Source organism: Dermacentor andersoni, chromosome 10 (genome assembly GCF_023375885.2).
Source record: "Dermacentor andersoni chromosome 10, qqDerAnde1_hic_scaffold, whole genome shotgun sequence".
NCBI classification, from domain to species: domain Eukaryota; kingdom Metazoa; phylum Arthropoda; class Arachnida; order Ixodida; family Ixodidae; genus Dermacentor; species Dermacentor andersoni.
Window position 1 is genome coordinate 13,501,104 of NC_092823.1, and position 16,542 is coordinate 13,517,645.

The following is a 16,542-nucleotide window of genomic DNA, read 5'->3' on the forward strand; positions in this document are numbered from 1 at the left end:
GGATAGGGCTACGTTGATTTCGGCCTGCGTGAAGGGTCGGTCGAGTTCTGGATTCGGTTTTCCAGAGTATTCTTTGCTGCGAGTTGCCGCGGTAGAGGGTGCGTCTCCGTATAGTTTCCTTTGTATTTCTCGCAGGAGGTGTTCTTCTGATCCGGCGTGGTTGTGGATAAGACTGTGAAGATGTTGCTTCTGTTTCGTTTTGGTGGGTTCAGTGGCCAGGAGTGCGCGTAGGAGGTGCCAGGTCCTCTTCGTGCTCAGAGTCCCCTGTAGCTTGTCACAAAAAGCGTGCCAGTTCTGCCTGGCGAGGTGGTCCGCATAGTCTTGAGCCTGCTTGGTCAGGAGAGCGATACGTGTTTTTAGCTTTCTGTTAAGCTTTTGTCGCTTCCATCTCTTCAGGAGGCCACGTCTTGCCTCCCAGAGATGGAGGAGGTGCGTGTCGACCGCGGGTTTATCGGCATTGAGTTGTATGATCTTGGTGTAACGTTCTGCTGTGTCTAATACATTTTTGAGCCACTCGTCAATGTCAGTGATGCTTGCTCCGGAATCTAGCTTGTTCCTAAAGGATTTCCATTCGGTTAGCCGTGCAGTTCCGGTCTTGGTCTGTTTACGGGTGTGTGCTACATCTAATTGGAGGATATGGTGATCGCTACCTAAGGTTTCCTGGAGTCGACTCCACTCTGCCCAGGGGACGTCCGCAGTAAAGGTTAGATCGGGGTTTGTGTCCCTCGAGACGCTGTTTCCAATCCTCGTGGTCTGGAGAGGATCATTCCAGAGGGTGAGTCTGTGTTTCTGGGCAGCATCATGCACTCTAGCACCCTTCTTTGTGGTGGTATGATAGCCCCATGCCGTGTGCGAGGCGTTGAAGTCTCCCACTATGACGAGTTGGTGTCCATTCGTGGATTTCCTAATTTTTCGCACAAAGTGATCGAAGTCCGGTAGCTGGTCGCGAGGCGGGCTGTACACGCTGGCCACGAATAGGCTTTTCTGCGTCTTTCGTTCCGGTAAAACCTCGATTAAGGTGTGTTCGGTCTGGGTGTCCTCTACGTCATGTTTTTGGGCTGTGAAAGTTTTCTTCACCAGTATGGCAGTTCGTCGGGTTTGTGCATATGTGGCGTATCCTTGCAGTCGGACGTTCTGCGTGTTGGTTTCCTGTAGTGCTATGACGTCGGGTTGATTCAGCTTGACGAATTCTTGTAGATTGGCGTGTCGAGGGCGGTATGATCGACAGTTCCATTGCCATATGCGTATAGTTGAATGCTGGTTCTTTGCCTTGTGGTTAGGGGTCGCCATCGTCGTAGGATTCGAATTCGCGTCGGCGATCGCGAGTGGGCGAGACCGAGTGAGAGTCACTGTGGCTGTTCGCCCGTGCCTTCTTCCGAGTCGTGGGGCGCGAATTGTCGAGCTGTGCCTTGGTGATGTAGTTGTTCTTTACATGCGCGATAAAATTGCTGAGCTGTGGTGCGATCCCATCAATTTTGGCGTTTAACGTAGCGATCTTGTTTTCGAAGGTAGCGGCTGTTTTTTCGACTGCTGATTGGATAACTTTTTCCATTGTGGCGTTAATGTTCTTCATGAAGGCTTCTTGAAATATCAGGCACCTTGCATCTACTATGGTTTCAACGTCGGCCTTGGTGAACGTCGTTCCCGACTGTCTGTTTATGTTTTCGAGCTCCTGGCATTTTTGATGCAGCTTGTCTGTGAATTCTTGTTGTTCTTTGCATTTTTGAAGCAGTTTGTCGGTGAGCTCTTGCTGTTTCTGTTGACTGCGGAGTAGTTTGTCTATGAGGTCTTGCTGGCTTTGTAATTGGCTGTGCTGATTCTGCAGTTTGCTCTGCTGGTCCTGCTGCTTGTTTCCTAGGACCCGTATGACTGCCGCTTCGGCCGATGCATCCAAGCTGCCCGTACCACCCGAGTCGCTCGAGCCGTTTACCGCGTCGGCGTAGCTCGCGCGTTTGACTGAGCGGGAGCGAGAGCGGGAACGTGAGCGCGAAGCACTTCGCAGTATTGGCTTGGAGCTGCTGCGCCTGGGCGAGCTGCCCGCACTGACACTGCTCGAACTGGTGGCCGAGGTGCCCAGCTCCGGGAACTCTTCACTGCTGGAGCTCCAGCGGTTGTCTCTTTCTTGTAGTCTGTTAAGGCGCTGTTGCCGTATATTGTAGGGCGGAGGGCTTGGCTTCAGTCTCTTCTTGCACTCTGTACTTGCAGTTTCGTGCGCTTCTCCGCAGAGCTTGCAGGTCGGTTTGCAGTCATGGTCTTGTGGTTGTCCAGTCTTGCCGCACTTGTAGCAAAAATCTGGGATGGGTTTCGGACAGACGTCTTGGCGGTGTCCCGTGTTGCCACAGGTGCGGCAGTACTGCACTGACTTGCGATATGGTCTGCAGCGGAAGTCTACGCTCTGGAAGATGATGTAGTAGGGAACGTGCGGTCCTTCGAAGAATACGATTGCCGCGGTCGACTGACCCATCATTCGGGCGTGAAGGACGGTGTATCGTGCCAGTGCTCGGATTCCAGCCATAAGTTCTGCGGTGCTTGTTCCTGGTATGAGGCCATTGATGACGCCTCGGGAGACGTCGTCAGGGGTTCGTATGTTGCCTTTCACGTTGTGGTAAGTACCTCCGAGCTGTATTCTGTTGATGCTGACCAGCATCTTGGCGTCTTCCTTGTCGGCCGTGCTTGCGATGATTAAATTTTCGATTCTCTGTACTTGTACGCGTACTTTATCATTGAAGTCCTGCTGTGATAGTCCACTCGCTCTACCGATGGCGTGCACGACTGCGACGGTATTCGATTTGGCGAGGTCGAGACCTGCTTGCGGGCGGTAGACGATCTTAAAGTCGTCAAGTGGCAGGGGCGGCATCCTGGGTCTGCGTTGTTGCTGTAAAGGTGCTGCATTGGGCGCTTGCTCATCGGTTGGTTTTTTTGCCGGCGTCTTTAAATTCGAGGTGTCCTTCTTGGCTTTCTTGCTTCTTGTGATCCAGGCGCTTTCCGCTTCGATTGTTCGGCCGCTTTCTGCATCATAGTTCCAGGTACCTTCCCCGGTGTTTTCTTCCGTCCGGTCTGTTTGCATAGCATTTGCTTCATCTTCTTTCTGGTTTGACATTTCGCTTGCAGCAGCTGCTTCTCGGCTCATCGTAGGGGCTCTTCGCCGCGGCGTGGGCGAGCGCTCGTGTGCTCGTGCTCACGCGGCGCGCGGCGCGAGGGTGTTTCTGCCGATGAGATCGCGGGAGCTGGTTCTGGCGTTAGGCTTAACCGGGCGGGCGGGCGGTCGTCGGGAATAACGCTTTATATCTTGAGATAACGTGCACTCACCCGAAAGTGGCTAGTGTCCGCCGGTTACTCTCGTCTTGCCGGTTACACCGGTGCAAAACTTGGGTTCGTCACTGGCCTTGTTCCGGGTTGAGAAGCACGAGAAGCGGGAGCCCATGTGAGACACTGCTGAACTCCACTGCCCCCTGGCGGTTTTTTTTTCAGGGTGGGAAAAAAAAATTTTTTTTCCTTCCCTCCTTTTCTTCACTTTTTCTCCTTTCTTCCTTTTCCCTTTTTTCTCTTTCTTTTTTCCTTTTCCCTCTACCGGTTTCCACGGCCTACAGAAGCTCAGATTGCTTTATCTGCCTTAGTTAAATAATACCAATTGTAAAGCCTAGTATCTGAACTAATTCCTTCTCCGCTTTTTTTTTTTTCTTCATTCGAGTCTGTAAATACCTGATTTTATGTTAGTCGTCTTTTTTTTCCTCAAAGTGTTTAGTTCGTTTCGTTTGTATCTATTTTTTTATTTATTCATTTATTTAAATGATATACTTACGTACATGTATATATATATCCATATAACTATACACTCATATACACATGTACACGTACTCGCATGCACGGACACATACTCATATATATATGTTGTGTATCTTACATCTTCTTTCGTTCTTCAATTATTTTCTTGGTTGTTAGATAATGACTACCACCCTAAGTATTAATGTATGTATTATGTTCTATGGGAATTAAGAAGGTTGGACTCTGGAGGAGATTTGATTCGTTTCCTAGCACAATGCAGCATGGAGCATGGACACTCCCGCCCAAAGGGGCAGTTCTGGCCCTGTGATTTTACATCCCTGCATTTATTTGGTAGACCATTAGAGAAGGCAGTTTGAACTCATTGGTGTTCAATTCAGTTCTGACGTTTTCCAACATGTTTATATGAGATGTTTTTAGTTTCTGTGAGCCTCTCTTTACTCAGGTGGTAGCCGTAGCCGTCTTACCTTTTCAATCGAGGACTCAACAGATAATATTCATCTGACTTCGGTGCTAACCAACGCCGTCATACCGGAAAATGCAGTTGGTGTTTTCTGCTTCGGTGCTAGCGTTGGTCGTCATACCGATGATGTCAGGTCTGCTTTTGCTTTTGTTTCTTTTTCAAAACTTTTCATATAATATTTTTAAACTCCTGTATATGCCTTTACTTCGGTGGTGGCCGCAGCCGTCTTACCGTTTCAAGGTATAAAGATTTGTTGGACTGTTCGGTGGTAGCCGAGCCGTCTTACCGAGTTGAGAATTATTCCTCGGTGATAGCTGGCCGTCATACCGAGGGTGTCAGGTGATAGTTTCATTTTTTTTTCTTATACTGCCTAAAAGATTGGTCTCGGGTATGATTGTTTCTTAGGATGAGAGGTTGATTTTATGTTGAACTTGACGATATGTCCTTTTGGACTTTTATTGGGCTTTCTTCGATTGCATGTGCTAGGTGGTTTTAGTCTATTTATTTATTTTCTTAATTTTTTGCTTCTTGACCAATAGTATCTGATTTATTTATTTATTTATTTTATTTATTTTTACAAACTAAAAAAAAATTTTTTTTTCTTTTTTTTTCTAGATTCTGCTATTTACTTCTTCTACCATCTCCTCCAAAATCGCAAGTGCTGCCCCATCCCTTAGAATTTCCATTTTTTTCTTACTGTATTCATGTCCAAATTTCATTTTTAATTTATCCCGGTAATTACTAGTTATTTCGCATTTTTCTAAATAATGTTCGAAGGAGTCCGCCTCCTCTCCACAAGTACATATCTTATTTTGCCTAATTCTGAACCTCTGGAGGTAATGTGGAAACCGGCCATGGCCTGTCATAAATTGTGAACTATCATGATTGGCCACGAATAAGGTTGGAATTTCAGTAATATTTTTGATCCAATCCTTAATATAGCTTTTATAGAAGTTGGGTTCTTGACCCCATTGAGTATTCCATTTTATATATATTTGTTTATATAACTGACTATTAATAAACTTTTTGGATATTGGTATATCTATTTCTTCTCCGCCCTTACAAAAATCATTGCAGACTTGCTGCAGAAATTCTGCAGACCCCGAGTCACCCGGGATGCAGAATATCTGAAGACAGGTGACAGACTTTCTGTCACCTCCTGTCACCTCCCAGCGCCCAATTGGTACACCCTTTCTGCAGAAAGTCTGTTCAATCCCTGTAGCCGCAGGATACAGCATTTCTGCAGAAAGTCTGCTTAATCTGTGTAGCCACAGGATACAGCATTTCTGCAGAAAGTTTGCTCAATCTGTGTAGCCGCAGGATACAGCATTTCTGCAGAAAGTCTGCTTAATCTGTGTAGCCGCAGGATACAGCATTTCTGCAGGGAGTCTGTCGAGATTGTGGTCACAGGATGCAGCAGATAAGCAGACATTTGACAGAATTTGTGCACCCCACCTACCGGGAATTGGCATGCACGCATGCAATGAAATACCAGATGCAATATGAGTCTTTTATCGATTTGACTTTATTTGAGTGGTTTGCATATAGCTTCATTGTTTGTTGTGCTGTGACAGGCACTAGCAGTTAGTGGGGGAAAAAATGTTTTTTTTTCTACTAACTTTATTTGCCAGTGCCTGTCACAGCACAATGAACAATGAAGTAGTAGGACCTCTTCTTCAGCACTTCATTCCTCGGAACAGGTCTCATTCCTCGCTCCCATTTTTTGTAGCATAGAGCCCAGGCTTCTTTTTACTTTCACGTCTGAGCATTTGAACCTACTGCATGTGTATTCTGTAAAAGAATGAAAATTAATGTTCAAGACATTATTTAGGGACATATCTTGAGAAGTACAACCCTGAAATAATATGAGGAACAACATGTCTTGCCATATATTGGCAAAACACAAGGCTTGAACTATTTCCTGAATTTTGGTCAGCCAACCAAGATGACTTGGAATTGAGATGAACTGGAATCCAGCATACCATATTGCAGTCAATATAATGCCAGTCAGTGTGGTAAGATTTGTTAGTGGTGCTGACATCAACACAGAGGCAACAACATGCTGGGATTCTGCACTAAGAATCACGAGTTCAGCTCCAGTCTGTGGCGGCAACAATGCATGTGAAGGGGCAGCAAGGCATTGCAGCTGGCACTGCACACCGAAGTTTTTCTGTGCATGTAAAAATGACCTAGTTGGATCCAGCTAGGTTACATTTAGTATCCTGTGGCAAGTGCAGTGTAATACCCACCAAAAGCAGGCATGTAAGATATTTACAGCAGCAAAATTTTTTTCCCAACTCGTTAGCACTTTCATTTGTAGCAATGAGAACATTCAACGGAAACATCCAACCACTTAGGAAAACACTGCATAGACCATAATAAGGCCTACCCAACTGTTTCAAGGTGAAACATTAGGTGAAGAATGCAGCACTGTATTGGCAACAATAAACCATGGAGAGCCAATAAGACACAGCAACATCCAGACATTAAAAAAATACTCTGTAGAAAGGGAATGTTGACCTAAAATACTCTATTCCAGTAGGTCAGAAGACATTTAAGGAGAGAAAGAGTTGTATGGAACACAGAACAAAAGCAACTAGCTAAACGATATCTCAGAAAAAAGCGGTACAGGTGAGCTGGGCGTGTAATAGCTTTTAACAAGGTGTAGATTGCAAGAAAAAAAAGTAGATATGGAAGGCTGCAAATAGGAAACCTGTAGGCATAAACTGCACTTATACCAGGATCACTGTTTTTATTTTCAAGAAAATTTCTAAAATTCTGCTGTTGCAGATATTAAGATTTTGCCCCTGCAGTTGACTAAAAAAGCAACATTACATGTGTGACTAACCACAGCACAAAATCTGGCAGTTTACAAATGTATGCTAATTGCTTTAAGTTGCCTTAAGGGCACATATTGCAACAGCACAATTATAGCCATTGATATCTAAGACATCTTTAGTTGGAGCTGATTCTCTATACCAGCACTACATTCAGGGTATAGGAAACTGAAAATGTGTGGTATAAAGCATTGGTGCACCAATCACTGTCCTGCTGCAAAAAATTGGGGGTAACTGGGACACCAGTGCATCTTGCAGCACACTTTAACAACACAACCTTAAAGTTTGTGCTTATTGAATTGCTAAAACTGATTACATTCAGATACTGATGAACTACTATTGCTTATTAAGTGAAACAAGTGCCACAAAATCAAATTACAAAGGATAAGTATCCCCACAACTTAGCCTCCAGCTATTATTTGTTGAGCATGTGATGCCTGCTATATAAGTGATACCAAGTGGGAGGTGCAATGATGGCATTTGCAATTCCTGAAAATTCTGTTCGGAGACAAAAAATAAATGGTATAGCATGGAATAAGGTGCGTTGAAGAACAATAGAACAAATCAAAAAGCCTTGATTCCTCTTGCAGCAAAAATGATTGAGGCTGACACAAAGGATGGTCATAGCGGGTTTACACATACTTTCAAATTCAGAGTATCTTACGTATGTCGAACGTAGCAAATGAATGATAGATTACACGACACAGTGCTGTAATGTCATCAAGCTGAACAATGTGGTTTCTGCAACCACACATTCCTTCATAAGCATTTGTTATATAGGGTATACTGCAAACAAGTCAAGCAAGGTTACAAAAGCAAAGGGCAAAGTGCTTTGTGAGAGATAGAACTTCTTCAGAGCTTCACACAAAGGCAAACAATCAGCTATTGCTTGTTTTTTAACCTGACTTATCATATGCTAGAAAGAATGCTCACATCTCAGCAATGAACTCGCCTGTAACTACAGAGAATGTCATGAAATCTAAAGCATTGTCGCAAAAAATTGTTTAGCCTAAGTAACTTTGCTCATCCTTGCTTTATTGCTTATGCACAAATTTTCCTCCATTTGTTACGTCTTTTTACATGAGAATAGCTTATAATGGTTCCGCCAGGTTAGTTAGCAAAAAAAGTGACATACCAAGGACTGCAGAGACCCTCTTCTGGTCCAAGGCTGCTTTCACCTTGTTTTCTTTATGGCTGTTTGCCTGCCGGCCAAAAAGTGTCTTGTTGGCAAGCTCCTCATCAGTGAAAAGCACCCTAATCAGTGCCCTTGAGAACTTGCATGGAGCATCCTGGTAGGTCTGTTCCAGCCTCGTCAGTGTGGCCTGAGACACCATGACGCCTCCACCAATATCTCGTTGCTGCAATAAGAATGAACACAAGGCGTGGGTATGTTCACAAAATATAACTGCGTAGTTGAACTACAGAACACCATAAAATCTAACAGCAAACTACCTTAAGAAGACCCTGGAATGGCTTATTTCGGTTTCAGAACAGTGATGAGGCAGGGAGTATTGTGGTAAAGTGACCCTTTTGCAGTACAATTTTCTTAATACGTTGACTATTAAGGCATGCCAGTAAACATTGCCCTCCTCCTCTGGCGTGTCAGGCTGTGTTATTCCTCCTCAACATGTGTGTCTCATAGCTGGCGGCTCAGCCCCAGCTTCTGGAGGCATGCATCATCCTTAGAATGACAGAGCTGAGCTAGTTGGTAAGGATTCATTATGCAAAAAAGAGGTGAGGCGTGCAGACAGAACACAAGAGTAGAGAAGTGGCGTTTGTGTTGTCCACTTCTCTACTCTTGTGTCCTGTCTGCACGCCTCACCTCTTTTTTGCATAGTGCATCATCCTGTGATATTATTCTCGTCTACTTCCGCTTGAGAGTTCGAGAAGAGCTCCAGTGGCGCGGTTGAGCTCTTTGAGCCATCAAGCATCTCAGTTTGTTTGGTTTCTCACCGAGCAGAAACGGACCCCAAACTGTGAGTGCCAATTCAGATTAAATGCAGAGATGGAATTTGGATCTCACACCAACACATTGCTGACGATGACAATGCCTGTGCAACACTGCCTAGTCCGTCGGATTCCTCTGATAACCGAAAGTATGTCGCTACTGTGGTAGCTGAGTGTTTTGATGAAACAAGCAAAACACTCAAATACCTTAGTATTTGAGTCTTTTGCGGCTAAATAACATTTCACTATTTGGAAGTTTGGAATTAAGTTGAAGCCTGCGTTGTTGTGATGTCACGTTAAGTATGTTAAAGAAGCAGGGTTGGAAAAAATCAGCATACTGCTGTGTCACATACAGATTGCTAGCAATCAGGCACATACCCAGGGGGGGAGGCCCCCCTTCCCCGACCACGCCACCACTCCTCACACACATTTCTAAAGCACCGCCTGATCAATGTTGAGACTTAACAGCTATTCGGCAGTCAACATTTTGCTGCCTTTTTCACTCCTTTTGGATGGTGGTAGTTATCGGCATCTCCAGGGGTGTGACGGTCAGTTTTCTCATCGATTTAGTGCCCGCGCTAATAACTCAAGATACGTTCAGTCACCATCTGTTCAACGGTCATGCGCATCGCTGTTGCTTCGTTAGTTCAACCTTCTTTGTTTAGATTGATCCAGGGACCAGGAAAGGGATTTCGTTCGTGGTCAGCTGGTCTGATTATATGTTCGAGGAACGAGCTGCAGCCGGAGATAACACCACTTGCGTTTAACTTTTCCTTTTGCTTCATTATTTCCTCAAGTGACGGATCGCTGCGATGCTGGCAGATCCTTGGAACCATATATACCCGTGATATGGATTAGATGAGGTGGAAAACAAGATCATACGAAACAGCGTCCATAACCAAACCCTGCAACAACATTTAAACCTATAAGCAACATGACTGTCACCCGTTACATAGTCTGGTTTTTCCCTAATTGCACAGCACTTTTCGTGCGAAATTGGCAACTAGAAACAAGAGTTGCAAGTAGTTGAGAAATTAAGCAATATACTTAGGGAGAGAGCCAAGGCATCAACCAAACAGGAAGGAAAAGCAAAAATGAACTAATTTAACCGTCATTTGTGAAAATATTTATCGATCAACATCTTTTTATTTAAAGGACGTAGAGAAAATGCCGCCGGAAGTGCACAATAATTCCGCGCGTTTTGAATGATGCTTCTACAGTTATCAGTCGAGCCACCTGATGTAGCCACTTCTCAGCTGTGTGTTTATGCAGGTGTTTTCCTAACCTTGCGCAGTGGGCACAGTACATCTAGAACTGCAGCGTCCTGCGCTCTACGCAGTTGTATGGGACTGGTGGTCAGGCATCGTTATGCAACTTCCCAAATAACAACACGAGTGGGTTTTGGCACTTAACGTGGTAGAGCAGTAAACGAGGGATTAAAAATAACTGTGATTGTTCCACAAATATATAATTCTCTATAATTCTTCCAGAGATAATTAAAAGAACGCTACTATAGTCGGATACAATTTAAGTCTGCAGTGAAGCCCCGCCAACGCCTTCATAACCGCCAGCCAGTGCTCCTCCGCAAGGCCGCAAATAATTCGTACTTCAAACTTTTCCCGCTGCCCAAATCAGGCGGTAACCACAAAAATAAAATTAGTAGTGCGTAATTTTATGTTTTCCCTCGCCTGCTATAGTGGAATGGCGACAGCCTAATTCTTTATTGAACTGAAATAAAAGGCTTGCTTCGATCCAACTATTTATCTTCAAGTTTCACTTCAGTTGGCAGTAAAGTTTCATGGGTAAAACTGGCTCAGCAGTGAAACTAACTGTATAGCAGACTTTTGAAGGTTAATTATGGAGTTCTACATGCCAAATCCACGATCCAATTATGAGGCATGCTGTAGCGGGTGACTCCGGAAATTTGGACCACCTGGGGTTCTCTAATGTGCACCTAAATCTAAGTACATGTGTGTTTTCGCATTTCGCCCCCATGGAGAATGCAGCCGTCGTGGCCGGGATTCGATCCCACGACCTTGCACTTAGCAGGCCAACACCATAGTCACTAAGCAACCACTCTAGGCAGACATTTGAAGAGTGAAATGCTCAGACTCCATACACTTTGTCAATGTCTGTTGTACACCTCACTGCTCCTTCCGATGAAAAGACTCTTCAAGAACAGCGGATGCTCCGGAGCTATCAAGTACAACGCCATTTTGAAAAAGCCGCATGATGATGATTTTGTTTGGTTCTGTGATTGGCTAGCAGAGTAACACAACCTCGCGCGGTCAGTGTGCCTTGGTTGCCAACTGCTGTTTTTTAAGTTGCATGCTACAATATAAATCATTATTTTACACTTTCGCTTGTTTCCTTGTTCTTGGCAGTGTTCTTCTGGCGCTTCTTTCTTGCGCGAGTACATTTGATGTGGTTCCTTGTTTGCCAAGTAAAGGAGAGGTGTATCTCACAGACCTACCTGTGATATTCACCTTATTTCATTTCTTTTTGCGGGTTTACGCGTCTTTATGGTGAATGGTGGACATTATTTATATTAGTACTACTAAAGCTACTCCCTCTCCATTTGCATAGAAAAGTTACCTTGGGTTGGGACCCCCCTGAAAAAAATCCTGGGTACGTGCCTGCCAGCAATGGTTATTTTTGTGCGTGTGAATCTAAATGTGTAAACATTACACAGTTAACCCAGAGCATTCAAACTGTGTCCTCAATGTAAACTCCCCTTAACTATTTAGTGCATTTGTCAAAATAGTTTCAGGGTCCCTTTACTTAGGCATTAATTAAACTGGTGCTGAGAAGTTGATAAACAAGTGCTGCACACCACAGATCGAGCAAGTTATTGCAGTAAAACTCTTACCGTGTTCTCTTCAGGCTCGGCAGGCTTTGCCCCTTCAGAAGCTGATGTTAGCTTGTCAACAGTCCGCTGCAGCTTTTTAAGCATTTTGGAAGTGTCTGAAAGAAGAAGAATTAAGAAGTTTAAGAGTAAGCATTTCTACCATGCAGTAAGATGTACAGGAGCACTGACTGCTGATTAGAGAGCTTTTAGTGATGCCATGATGGGCAGCTTTGAAACTTCTGTGCAGGTCATGACACCGCACATTACTCCGTTCTGCTTAAGTGGCAGCTATGAAATATATTATTTGCCACTTATCAATCTGCGTATAGTTGATTGTCTGTTTCAGCTTAGGCTGCAGACACTCGCATGTTGACGCTCACTTCATGCGAAGCAGGATTATCTTAAGAATTTCATTGTGAAACACTCCTACAGGAGAATGAGAATGTGCAATAGACAGCACAAGAAGGTATTTTGGCCACTGGTGATGTGTATGAATAATCAAAAAGCACATACCGATTAAATCTTTTTGCTGTTGAAGCCGCTCTTTTAGAACTGCATTTTCCGCCATGAGGGCTTCGATTTGTGACACGTGGTCACAGCATGGCGTTTTCTGCAAAAGAATTGCTGAACTGTATAAAGGCAACGTCGATTCTCCCTGCAGGTTTGAGAATGATACATGTGTATCCTGCAGAGGAGTTTAACCCACACCCACTGCTGCATCTGCACTGAATAACCTGTGGAGGCTGTAAGAATAAACAGTACCCAGCACAGCGGTTTGTTTTCTTTCTTAACCCTTGAAGAGTAACCACATTTACAGTTACCAAGAGCGAAGCACCACAATGATGCATCGCAGCCTGTACTCCTGTAAAGGTCAGCTGACTGAACTGTTTGTGCTCGGCCATATTAAACATCCAGGAGACAGTGCATTGAAAGCATATTTAGCGCCAGCGAGACGACACCACAATGTGCTAACTTCAACTTTATTTTCAGGAAACAACCACCTATTTAACGCATGACTTGTTAGATAAGGAGACTGCTTTTTTGAATGGTTAAAAATTTGGATTATGTGGCGCCATTGTGCACGGGTTGAATAGGTGGTTGTTTCCTGAAAATAAAGTTGAAGTTACAGCATTATGGTGTCATCTCCCTTCTGTCTTTGTTCGCTGGCGCTAAATATACTTTCAATGTCAGTTTACAAACACGCCCAACAAATGGCAATGCTGAGACAGTGCATACCGCACACTGGGTATGTTTAGACTTTCAAAATGAAAGTCAAAGAATGTAAGCCACATTATGCGCATTTGTGAAAGGCATTAAGAATAAAAGTACCAAATCAGTTCCATAAGCTTTTTAGAGGCTGGCTTCCTGTGAGAATTTACTGCAGTGAGAATGAACAAGTTCTATTTGGGGAGAGTGGCACTTAAGCTTATTAAACGGGTGAAAGAGATAAGCGTAGGAACCTGAGCAAGATGGTCCAAGAAAGGATGATCACAGAACTGCAGCATGCCAACAAGGCCATGAAAAACGAAAAGTGGTACTAAACAGCACTTAAAAAATTACAACATCCACAGGTTTTCCTGCTTCTAACATACCCAGTCTCAGGATAAAGTGAAAGCCTGAGAACTGCGGATGGAGGGCAAATAGGATCAGCCATATTCAAGGCCACGGTGATTCATTAATTGCTGTTTGAAGACATTAGTGTGCTTGATATTCGGTTTCAGCTTCACAAGCTAGGCAAAGCTAACATAGCTTTTTTTTTTATTTTTATGCCATATTTCGCATAATTGGCACAGTTGTTCCATCTCTATTCTGTTAACGTGCAAGCACTCACTTTCTTCATATCAATAACAACTTTGACGTAAAGAATTTTGCGAAATTCTTAACCGCAGAATTTTAAAGAAATTTATTTACAAGTGCCTTACGGGCCTTCGAGAAGGCACTGTGTAAGGGGAGAACCATATTCGTAAGGAATTAAGAAGCAAAGAAAAAGTATTAGTAGAATGAAAGGAATATTCATGCGAAACGGCAGTATAGAACATTAATATGACATCAGCAAAAACAATATGAAGCGCATAACATTACAAACAGCATATAGTAACAAACTTTGGCCTGCACACTGTAATCAATGCAGTAAAAAAATTAGGATCATTGACATTCTGTTAGCTTGTAGAGAAATGCAGGAAAGAGAAGGCAAGACGTGTTAGACATGTGAAACGGCATATTGAGTGACTGATGATGAACCGAATATTCTGATTATTGAGCATGAAAGCAGGTGTGTCATTCAAAAAGAGAGGTGGGTACCTCAGCACAGTTGCCATTGCCACTATGCAAGCTGAAGATGTTTGCACTCCACTATCGATTGAATGTTCTGCCCTTACCTTTGTCAAAGGGTTGCGTTCTGCACGTGTGGCCAACTTCGTCCTCTTTCTTTCCATTTTGTCTGCCTCACCTGCGGATATAATGCATATTCGATACACACGCCTCTGAGGCCCAGTACCTGCAAGCGCTGGGCCACTTGTACTAGTGCCACACTTCCCGACTCCACGTTTGGTTTTGAGACCCACGAAATTCACCCATGGAAGCACAGCTTTCACTCGCCAACACGCTGGTTCACTCGATGCAATCCGACGCATTGCGGGGCGGCTAATTCTTTTTTTGCAAGGTACAGCACAGCATGGTCGTGCAGACGCCGTTACTGGGCATATGAGCTCTTGTCAACAACGCGGGACTGCACTCACCGATGCAGTGCTACCTTGCGTATGGCTCAAGATTACGCAAGCAGGGTGCGTATGTCCCTTGACAAAAGATCCGTACCGTACACGGGGTATGCACGCACAAACAGGCGATACAGCGCCGTGCGCAATATTTGCACTGCTGGGAAAAGCCACACTTAGTAGAGACTGAACCACACAGCCGCGATTTCACGCTCGAACGGCCATGCGACATTGATGAGCGACAAGTTCGGCTGTCACCCAAGCCTACTTATTGCCGTCGCGCATGCAATCGCCCGGTTTTGGGATTCTAAAGTTTATCACTTGTCGCCATGAAATTCCCAACGCGATGGGTGTCTCGTCACGTCGTCACTAGCTCAATCGCGCTCGTGTGGTTCCCACTTGAGTTAACGACCGATATAACGAATAAAGGCCGCGGATGCACACTTAGCCTATCTCCATGACAGGAGCGCAATCTCGAAATGAAGCGCCTATTTATAGCTCAAGCACTCGCACTAGTAGCAAGATAAATAAATACACAGATAATAAAATTGAAAGTGCAGTGATTTTCACCATTACTCACCAGCAGCCACCAGGTATGCGTCGCATGCCTCGTCTCCATCCTTCCAGAGCACCTTGAAGGTTTTGCCGGCTAAACCCTCCACCACAGTGGGATCTTTCATAATCGATGTGGCAGTGGCCACATCGACCATGCGTCTAGTCGCATACACGTCCCACTGTTCGGTCGACGCCCACTTAACTAAAATATGCGACATTACGGAATGAAACAAAAAAACCGACAGAGAACAAAACAACAAGGATCGAAAAGCGAACGACTGGCTTGACTAGGCTACAACGTGCTCGGCTACAATAGCCGAGCATCGCTAAAGGGGCTCAAACGGCACGTAAAAGCGGCTAAAGATATTTGCTTCATTTTGGCTACATTTCTCATTGAACGTTATAAAAAGTGACAAATGAAAACAAATAGGGGTACGAAAATGTCGATAATTATAACATAAATTGTTATTATTGACCACTTGTATTTGTACTTGAACGTTGGGTGTCAAGCTCTTCAAGTTGTCAAGTTTTCTTGGCACTTGCTTGTTGTAGCGCCATCTGGGAGGCTTATTATAAACTTGGAATGTGCAAATACTTTAAAAACAAAGCGTATTTTTGTAACTTGAATCTCCAGTGGCTATCGCGACGGTGCAGTAAAAGGGGAGGGGGGGGGGGAAACCATCGCGCCACCACCTCTCATGACCTCGTGTTGCGTATGGTAGCGACGATCGTTTTCACAACCCGGGACATGCGGCCTCTTTCCGAGTAAGCGCAAGGCACCGGCACTGTACAGTACGTCAATAAGGCTACACAGTTCCTGCAGGAAATTGCTAGCTGCCGCCGTGTACCGGATTTGTTCTGAAAATATGCCGAAAAGATACCGAGAGTGGCTGTTCAAAGACAATATTGCGAAACCTCGCTCGACAGAAGCTAGGCACGCGAAGAAAGCTGCTCATAGTGATGGCCACTCGCTGCTTGGAGGTCCCGACAGAGTGGAAGATGCAGCGGCTGCAGTGGGAATGCCGGCTGACGCTTTAAGTGGCGAAGAATCTACGAGTGACGACTTCCTCGACGACACAGCAGCAGACCTGTCCCTCGGCTCCATAAGTGATGGGCTTCCTGAAGCAAGCGATGGGCAGCTGAATATCGTACAAAGTGTAAGTGCGACTAAATACTGTTTAATTTTCTTGCAAGACCTGTTTTAACACACAAATCTGCTATTGTGGTATTGTGAATGTTCGCGTACATCATTTTGCATTTCGCGTGTTGGCACGTAGTGCGGCCGGTGCACAGGCAGGCAGAGAACAAGGCGAAGTCGACCAATAAACTGGAACAGTTGATTTGGCAAACTTGTGCCCGCAAAAGAAACAACAACAAAAAACGGTGGTGGCGATA

General features: G+C 44.6%; 1 protein-coding gene across 1 annotated transcript; it reads right to left on the minus strand.

Moving 5' to 3' along the window:
• Positions 1–5,752: 5,752 nt before the first annotated feature.
• LOC126535514 (uncharacterized) lies at positions 5,753–15,514 on the minus strand. The gene is made up of 6 exons (XM_050182327.3): positions 15,173–15,514; positions 14,257–14,327; positions 12,392–12,488; positions 11,900–11,994; positions 8,219–8,441; positions 5,753–6,037 (listed from the first exon to the last, which is right to left on the minus strand). The coding sequence occupies exons 1-6, from the start codon at positions 15,363–15,365 to the stop codon at positions 5,931–5,933; spliced, it is 786 nt and encodes a 261-aa protein (XP_050038284.2). The 5' UTR covers positions 15,366–15,514; the 3' UTR covers positions 5,753–5,930.
• Between the last annotated feature and the right edge of the window lie 1,028 nt (positions 15,515–16,542).

Coding starts and splice junctions, on each gene's coding strand:
- LOC126535514 (XM_050182327.3), bottom strand. CDS start 15,365: ATGTCGCATATTTTAGTTAAGTGGGCGTCGACCGAACAGTGGGACGTG. Junction 12,489..14,256: donor AACGCAACCCTTTGACAAAG/GTAAGGGCAGAA, acceptor ATTCTTTTGCAG/AAAACGCCATGCTGTGACCA. Junction 8,442..11,899: donor CCGAGCCTGAAGAGAACACG/GTAAGAGTTTTA, acceptor TTCTTATTGCAG/CAACGAGATATTGGTGGAGG.